At 36.7% G+C, this 9,282-nt stretch overlaps 1 protein-coding gene across 1 annotated transcript in view; it reads right to left on the bottom strand.

The window, feature by feature from the left end:
- Nucleotides 1–3,661: 3,661 nt before the first annotated feature.
- Nucleotides 3,662–9,282, bottom strand: part of AGPS (alkylglycerone phosphate synthase) — a 123,780-nt gene continuing 118,159 nt past the window's right edge. Inside the window, exon 20 of the mRNA XM_014546238.1 lies at nt 3,662–8,080. Coding sequence (XP_014401724.1) covers nt 7,959–8,080 — 122 coding nt within the window. The 3' untranslated portion in view covers nt 3,662–7,958. The remainder of the gene's footprint in view (nt 8,081–9,282) is intronic.

Here is a 9,282-nt window from a genome sequence, read left to right as displayed (position 1 = left end):
GGCCCTGCTCTGAGCCCGACCAGGGGCTGCACCTAGGGATTGGGCCTGCCCTCTGCCACCCGGGAGCAGGCCTAAGCCAGCAGGGCGTTATCTCCCGAGGGGTCCCAGACTGCGAGAGGGCACAGGCCGGGCTGAGGGACTCCCTCTTCCCCCCCTAGAGTGCACAAATTTTTGTGCACCGGGCCCCTAGTCTATACTAATAAAAGGGTAATATGCTAATTAAGGCAGACATCTTCCAGACGTCCATCGGGACAAAGCCACAGTGGCTGCGAGGCCCGGGGCTCACAGCAACCGTGGGCTCATGGCAGCCATGGGCTCAGGCAGCTGCAAGGCCCGGGTCTCAGGCCTCGCAGCCACCGTGGCCAGCAGTGGCAGCAGCAGTGGGATGATGGGGGCGGCGCCTTCCCCTGATCAGCCTGGTCGCCTCCTGCAGAGGGAGTCCAGACTGCGGCTTAGGCCCACTCCCCCCGCTGGCTCAGTGGATAGAGCGTTTTCCTATGGACTGAAGGTTCCCAGGTTCAACTCTGGTCAAGGGCACATGCTCAGGTTGCAGGCTCGATCCTCAGTAGGGCGCGTGCAGGAGGCAGCCAATCAGTGATTCTCTCTCATCATTGATGTTTCTATGTCTCCCTCTCCCTCTCTGAAATAAATAAAAATATATTTTAAAAAAATGCAGCAGAAAATGGGTTTATGAGTATATTGAAAGAGAAATGCCCCTGAGGGTAAACACCTGCAAAAGTAAATGTGATGGCAGTAAGACCTCATTTGTTTTTCTGATAGGGTAACACAGGAAATCGGAGCAGCAAGCTTTATTAAATGATTTCAGTCTGGCTGCTGACAATATTAAATTAAGTAAATGTAATTGCATGCTTCAAGTTTGTCTGGCATAAATGTTGATTCATTGGGAAAAAGCCTATCTGTGGACACAATGTAAAAACATGAGGTGACAATAGCATGTGAAGTGGAAATGTAGCTGCCTGAACCCTGAAGGCTCTTTCATGAATGTTATTGGGCAGGCCCTTGTGAATTCACTTAGATGATAATTCAGGCAGACAGTGCATGTCTCAATTCTGATGACCCAAAGCTTGATGGGACACAAAGTATTCTGGGTAAAGAATCAAGATTCTTAAATCTAGAACTAAATCCAGTTAAGATGCAAATTTTAGTGAGGCCTTTAAATATAAGTAATGAGGCTTTTAAAAAAATCAGCCTTCAAGGAGATGTGAATAAAATGGCACATGCAGAAAAGAAAGCCCTTGTTAAATTTAAATTCAGCGTGAGATGACAGTGCAAAATCCACCAAAAAGGCATTTTTTTAGTGACTAGAATAAGGAAATCATTGGTACTACTCTGGATCATCCAGGCCTAGGCACCACAGCTTTAAGACTATCAAATGGGCACACAGAAAGAGAGATTCGGGTGGTGGAGGATCTAGAACTGACAGGAACAAGACTTGGCAGGGGGCTGGGGAACATGAGCTGTCTTTAAATACCTGAAGAGCTGCCCTTCAGTAGAGCAATTGGACAATTCTTTATGACAAAAGAAGACCTAACTCACACTAATGGATAAAAGAAGGAGACAGATCGCAGTAAATTAAAACAAAACCTCTTAATACCTACCTAACTCACACTAATGGATAAAAGAAGGAGACAGATTGCAGTAAATTAACACCTCTTAATACCCGAAGAGTTCAGAAGTTGGAAAAGGCTTCCTGGAAAGGCAGTAAATTCCCATTTGGTCACAAATGTTCAGGAAGACTGGTTATTGTTTATGGCCTGGAGGATGGGGGAGGTTAGGAAATAATTTTTATGTTTTGGGGGAAAAAACGGGATGAGATGATTTCTAAGGTTCATTCAGTCTGAACTTACATAAGCTAGGTAGAAAATTGCTTTCTTTAAATATTAAGAGCTAAAATCTTAGTGTGGCAAGTGATTATTGAAATTTGTCAACTAAAATGGATTCAATAGGTCTAATTCTCAGTCATTCCACAGCCTAGACAGCTACAACCTTCCCTCCAGTGTGGGAGCCATGGGCAGGGACAAAATCAACATCTGTCTGTGCACACGTGCTTCACTACTGGAGAGGCTACTCATGAGTACAGACTGTATCCTATTTATTCTCTGACTCAGCATGATGCTGTCAACAAAAGTTAAATGGAATCAACATGAAATAAGCAACAATTCCTATAACAATGAGTGGTTTAGGTATTATTTTATTTTTTCCCAGCACATTTTAAAAATCACACATGGGCATTTGCTTATAGAACAGTACAGTCTAGGAAAAGCAATAAAAGGAGAATGCAAACATACACTGGAAGCACAGTAGATAGACTATGTGTGGAGCCCTTGTGGAAAACAGTATGGCTCAGTCTGAATTGACAAAGCTGTTGGAATTTCTCTTCCCACTACATATCCACTTTTAGACTATAAACGTAAAGAGAAGAATTGTTTGTATGCATTAGTTACAGCAGTATAATGGCTTACATACAAGTGTTTATCCACATGTAGTTCCAAAAAGATTACTACAGTACTGGCAGTAGGAAGAATAGGTACTGCCTTGGAGGAAGACTCAGGATAAGATAATTATTCAAGTCAAGTTGCATCAGAGCCAAAGAATTTCATAGGCTTAGCAAAAAAGGACAAAAAATAAGAAATATAAGCTACACATATTTCTTGTAAGATTTATCATTGTCCAGGAACATAAATATTCATTATTCTGAAGGCACTATCACACAAAAAAAGGACTAACAACATAAAAAATAGGACACACACCCCCTACACACACACACACACACACACACACCACACACACACACACACACACACACACACACACACACACACACACACGCTTGCTCCTCAGGGAGCTGTGTAAGCAAACATCAAAGAGCATGATGTGGGTCTCTCAGGAACTCAATATGTCACACTCACCAAGCCACATCTGAGGGCTACTAATTTGGAGCAGTAGAAATGAAAATATAAAACTGAAAATACATATAAACCCCATCAACTGAATAGATGTGGGAGTACAGATGCACCATACAATTAAATAAGCTAGAACGGGTGATCCAAAGCACTGTGGAAAGAATTTTCAGTGTTTCTACATACCAGTACTTAATTCCTGACATGTTCTTAAAGAGGAAGAGCCCTGAACTGCTAAACAATCTCTGTCTTTTAAAGACTCTCTCCCACTCATTTTAAATAATGGCTATTTCATGAAGAAAAAAAAAATCCCAACAAGGCACTGTGATCTTTTGGGGATATTCTTTAAGTCGGTCAAAAGATAATTATTTATAGAAATTGTACACCAGTATAAGCATTTCATGTCCTTTGTGTATGTGAACAAGACTATTTGAAGGGTTAAACAAATGTTTCATAGGGAGCTGATGTTGAAAAACACTGCCAATATTAAGAAGCCTTAAACACAAGCATACATGACCCTGACCGGTGGCTCAGTTGGTTGGAGCATCATCCCATACACTGAAAGGTCATGGGTTCCATTTCTGGTATGGCACGTACCTCAGTTGCGGGTTTGATTCCCAGCTGAAGTATATACCTAGGTTGTGGGTTCAATCAATTGCTGTGTCTCTCACATCCATGTTTCTCCCTTCACCCTCCTCTCTAAAATCAGTAAACATATCCTTAGGTGAGGATTTTTTTTAAAAAAGCATTATGTACTACTTAGAAATCCACACTAAAACTTTTTTTTCCCCTTTCTCTCTTAACTTTGGAAGTTCAGTCTCTGAAAAATGTTCCTAATGATAATGTTTTTATTTTTTCCTTGTGGAAAAAAAAATATAATCTCCTTTGAGAACCAAAAAAGAAATCTTTCCATGTTCACAGAGCTAACATACTTAATTCTGTGATGGTTCTTTGGCGTGAGTGTCCTATATATCAGTGGTCCTTACTCACGTGTGTTAAGAAATTGTAGTCAGAAGAGCACTAGAGTGCTCATTCTTTGTGAATCTTCCAAGATTCAAATGGGGAATGCTTCAGATTCACTGGAGACTAACAACCTCCTAGGAATATAACACTGATCTAAAAAAGAATTAGAGGGATAAAACCTACCTAACAATATACTCAGCCATAAATAGAAAGGGATTTAGTTATATTTAGGTTGCACTTGATTATGCTTCATTAATAAATGATAAAAATTAATTTTGTTTTCAAAATTAGTGAAATCAGTGAAAATATGAAGATGAAAAAGTAAACCTAGAAGGAAAACCCATATGCATACAGAACAACAAACAGCTTTGCACTCCCTTTGAAGAAAGAAAACTCTCAGACCCAGGTCCATTTTATTAATAATATAAGTTTCTACAATCTGTTGACATTACAAGTAGTTTTTACAGTTACATTTCATACTAAAGACAAACACTGTTTGGCTTAAGAAGCAAAAGCTGAGTAATTCACATCCTCCATGTCAGACACTGACTGTATTTCAATAGTTAAAAAATCTCTTATGCTTTCTGAATTTTAGCATCAAAGTATGTGTTGTTTCTCTTTTAGGAAATTGAAATTTATAAATAAAAATTTAATGAATATACTGTCACGTGGCTCATTTGGGAACAGGAAGCCTTGGGCAGAGCGAAGCTTCTGTAACTTATGAAGCCAAAGGCGATTCTGGATTCTCAATCCTCGCTGGCACTTGCTACTTTTGGCTTTTATCCCCACCATGAGCTACACCCTAATTAAAATCAAAGTTGCTAATTATTCAGTGGTAAACAAAAAACTGTGAAAGCTGTCTTTAGTTCCTGTCTCAGTGTTTCTTAAAATGTACATACGTTTTCCACAGTCTTCCATTTTGGCTGCCACAAGCACCAGCACATGCGGTTTGTGAATCAATTCCTAATACATAACCATTTGTGTTCCACATTTATGTAGAATAGATGCTCGGCAAACCCAGCCCCATTTGAACAGCCAAGATTACACGCTTCAGCTTGGGACTACAAAGCTTCCCTGCTCAGCAATGGGTAAGAAGTTGTAGTTACAAAAGAATAAAACAAAGGGAAATCTCTGGAGCCAGCATGCACAAAGGCATTTTAAAAAATGCAAGCTAGGACTTCGCAGTTACTGGGAATAATCTGCAAAAGAGGTTTCCTCGGAGCCATCTGTATCTGGCATAGGGTACACACTGATGGATGCTCACCCGTTACATGTGTTTTCCAAAATACAGAAGGCTTCCAGCTTCATAAATAACTTTTAAGTAACTGTACTATACATAATAATGTAAGCATTTAGGAAGAAAACTCAATTCCTCATAAGAGGAAAGAATTTAATCCTCCTCTTTGTAGTAATATGCTGGGTACAATAAACTTGTGGCTTTTACAATTCTTACTAAACTAAAAAAGTTCAAGTTACTCCGCACAGGACTAAATTCACTTATGTACTGTAAATTGCACCAAACATTAAGGCAAGTTACTCTAAGGGTCAATAAAACCTGTTCATATTGAGTCTTTAGTATTCACTGTCATTTCTCACTAGCAGCAAGTACCCGTTCCCACTAAAACCCCAATCCAAATGTGGTATCAATCAAATAAAATGTTAGAAATATGACTAAGACAAGCCAGTGTTATGTGGTACTGAAAACCAAATACCGAATTTAAAATTTTAAATAAACTCATTCAAAATGAGTTAGGAAGCCTCACAATGTTCTCCAGGCTTTAACTTTTATGAGGCCATTTTCAGATATTTCAGAAATACGAGGCAAGGTTTAAGTGCTTCTTGAAGTCAAGAACTTGGCTCTCCACACACGTAAGTATATGCAGCGGCACCTCTCAGAGCTGGGTATGAAAGTGGGAGGTTTTCTGATTTACTAAATCAGAGTGAAACTGCACTGATGAGTGCTCCTGTGTTTCAAAATGATCCCAACTACAAAACGTGGTCATCACCATAAAATCGACTGGGGCGTTCTGCAAACATGGGAGAAGGAAAACAAAGACATCAATCACTGATTTCCACAAGGTTCATGTAGAATAGTGAACACAACAATTCCAGGTGTTGCATTTATAGTTTCCTAATATCAAATACAGAATTTCTGAGGTTGCTGAAATCTGAACTCCCTGGGAAAGAATGCTATAACAATCACATGCAAAAAAAAAAATTGATCTGCTTATGAATCTGTAAGTTTTATTTAAAAAAAAATTACTCAGAAACATGTATACACTCCAGTGAGATATTAGTACCATATTAAATTTTACATTTTGATTACCAATTAGAGAAATCACCTTCATGAATAGATGCATTTTATAAAGCTGATATTTTATTATAATTCTAGAGGCAAATAAAATGTAATTTCCTCATCAAGTATCCAACTATTTCAAACATTAAGGGCTTTAAGCACAGATCTGCTGGAAATTTTATACTTAAAAATAAATCACCAATGTAGAGAGGCAGCTTCAAATATACCAATATTTTGTTTTTGTTGTTAAAGTAATATTTAATTTTTATTTGCTTACAGTATTATTAGTTTGAGGCCAATTTTATTAATTAAAAATTATTTATCATCTTGAAGTCTTAAAAATACCATTTTGTCAATTTTTACTTTTCTGGCTAAGGCTACTTCAGATATAAAATGTATCAAACTGCCCAAAAATACTCTGGAGCTGTTGCTACATAGACAGACAGTGTGTCCTTTTACAGGCTCATCTGCATTTTGACCTACATTATCTGACCAAATATTAATTTTAAAAAATTATCAAAAGTTAGGTATTGCATTAAGAAAAGAATCCATCTCAAAATGTGAATCATGAACTTTGACAGTGATTCAAAGTAATCATTTCATGTATTTTAATATCCAGATTTGAATGTAAAAATGTTTGCTAAATGTGATTAATGTCCTATTATTTAAGAAATATGATATTTCAAATTTTTGATTATGCTATGTGTATTAAAACATTAGCTTTTTAAAATTTAGGTTAAACCAGTAATTCAAAAAAGGCAAACCATTATTAAAAACTAAACTGAAACTTTACTTTTACATGAAAATGTATCATGTTGTTTGGGTTAATTGGAAAAAAAAACAGATTTATCATTGAAACTGTTGAGGCTTTCACATTCAATAGCTAAATGATAACTGTGTTTCTTTAGCCAAACAATTCCTCGAAATGTTAAATGCAAGGAGTCTTCCTTCTTTCCTGTTGCAGCTTCTGCATCTCAGCAACAGGAATGTGAAATTACAAACATTAGGATTCTAAGTTGATTAAAGGCATTCATTTCATGGTAAACCTATTCTTCACATACAATGAGCAATAAGTCAGCTTTTCTTATAAAACATATTATGAATGAAATAAGATATAACAATAGGTTATCTCAGTGATACAAATACAACTCATACTTCAGTAGAAACAGAAATATGGAGAACAAAAACACGTCCCCAAACAGAATAATTTGTATATTGATGATTTAAAGTTTTATAATTGTATACTAATTAAAAAGAAAGGGTAGACCAAGCACCTTACAGAACTGAAAGCATCCCAAGTAACAGACTGCCAAATTTGTTTCACGAGTATCCTCCCTTAATGGCCTATTCACACTAGAATGCACTCAACCATACATGTGCATCACTCCTCAGTGGAATTCTTCCTAAGATATCTGCTTCCCAGATATGTTGTTTTTAAAAAGAGGCTAGGTAAGCAATAGATAACACTAAAATCTGCCTTTGTTAAGAAGAAACATCAATACAAAACAGCTGGCAGCATCTTCCTCTGACATAACAACTGGCAGACTTGTGCTGCCTTACTAAAATCTGAAATGATAACCAAATGAGAGAGACTTAGGAATACCATCTGTCAATCCACAAATGCAGAAACAAAACAAATTACAGAATGAAACAAACTTATGTTAAACCAACAAACAAATGTAGCCAAAATATAGTCCATGATATATATGATTACTGGCATAACCATAGTTGAAGACTTTAAAAAAAAGTGACATTTTTTCATAACAATAGTAATGGATTTATAAAAGGTTTCTGTTTCCAAAGATGTTATTGGGGTCCACATATTCCTTGACAGACTTCAGCATCCCAAAGCCGACATCAGAGATACTTTCTTTTAGCCATTGCTTCCGTAACTTGCCCACTGAAAAAAACAAAATAAAAAATGCTTCAATATACACGGTGATGCTGGGAACCGATCAATCTTGTGACCACGAATGAACAAACACTGTGTGATAAATGCTTTTATTCAAAAATGAGAAATGTTTTGCTTTATTTGATTTATTGAGCCCACCAGACTATCAAGCTCATTAAGCCCAATGTATTCCCAGGGGAGGCCTGTGCTCCACAGTGTCTCCTTTTTCTGTAAACTATGAAATGAAGATGAAGAAAGCTTGGACTGAAATTATGGCCCATTTTACAAATAACAAAATGAGAAAAACATGAATTTCAAAAGAACCAACCTCCTGTCTTAAAAACCAAAACAGCCAAAGTTTCAGAGAAAATGAAGTTAACTCAAGAAAAACATCACATTCAGATGAATCTGTTTGGTATAATATAGCAAAAATGACAGGCTACCTATTTGTAATATTTCAAGGGGAACAAAAGCTTTAAAATTTTTAAGAAAATTTGAACCCTGGGTTTTAAGGAAAAACAATCTGGTTATGAAGCTTTTCCATTTGCATTTTATTTTCATATTTTTAAATCAATATGCATGTTTACTTTTTCCTATTTTTTTCCCCAAATTAGAGATTTCTTTAGGCACTAAGTAAATCAAACACCTAACCCATTTTAAATTTAGTCTTTTGCTTTTACCTACTGGATAATGCTCCCCTTCTTTGTTCTTGGTCTAATTTTTTTCTGAGAATAATGAAATAATATAATGGCTAGCAGCATAAATCATCTTTTAAAAGGTACTCCATAAAAAACATAATCTTTCTAAGTACAACTTTTATAAGAAAGGATTTGTACTAAATCTGTAAAATCTGAAATGTCAATTTGCTTTAAAAAGCAAAGCAATCTGCTGACTTATCTATGGTGAAATGAATAAATCTTTTAATTTACGGATAGGACTATTTGTGGCTAGCACTTTTCAAATATATTATTATAATAACTGAATTCAAATGGTCATTTTCCAAAAATGTTCATTATTGATCCAAAGTCATTAACAGTGATTTAATTGGCCAACAGAAACGGGAAACCTTTCTTCATTAAAGTATTCAGCCTGTCATTCTAAAATGCACTCCCATTTATCAGGCTACAGTGACACACCATAGCATCTGCCTTTTGGAAACCTTAATGCCATTTCAAGCTCAATTCAAAGCATCTTTTGTACCCAGTTCTCCA

The sequence above is a fragment of the Myotis brandtii genome, unplaced genomic scaffold, assembly GCF_000412655.1.
Source record: "Myotis brandtii unplaced genomic scaffold, ASM41265v1 scaffold112, whole genome shotgun sequence".
Taxonomy (NCBI): domain Eukaryota; kingdom Metazoa; phylum Chordata; class Mammalia; order Chiroptera; family Vespertilionidae; genus Myotis; species Myotis brandtii.
The sequence above is the reverse complement of the archived record's forward strand: the minus strand, read 5'-3'. Positions and strand labels throughout refer to the sequence as shown.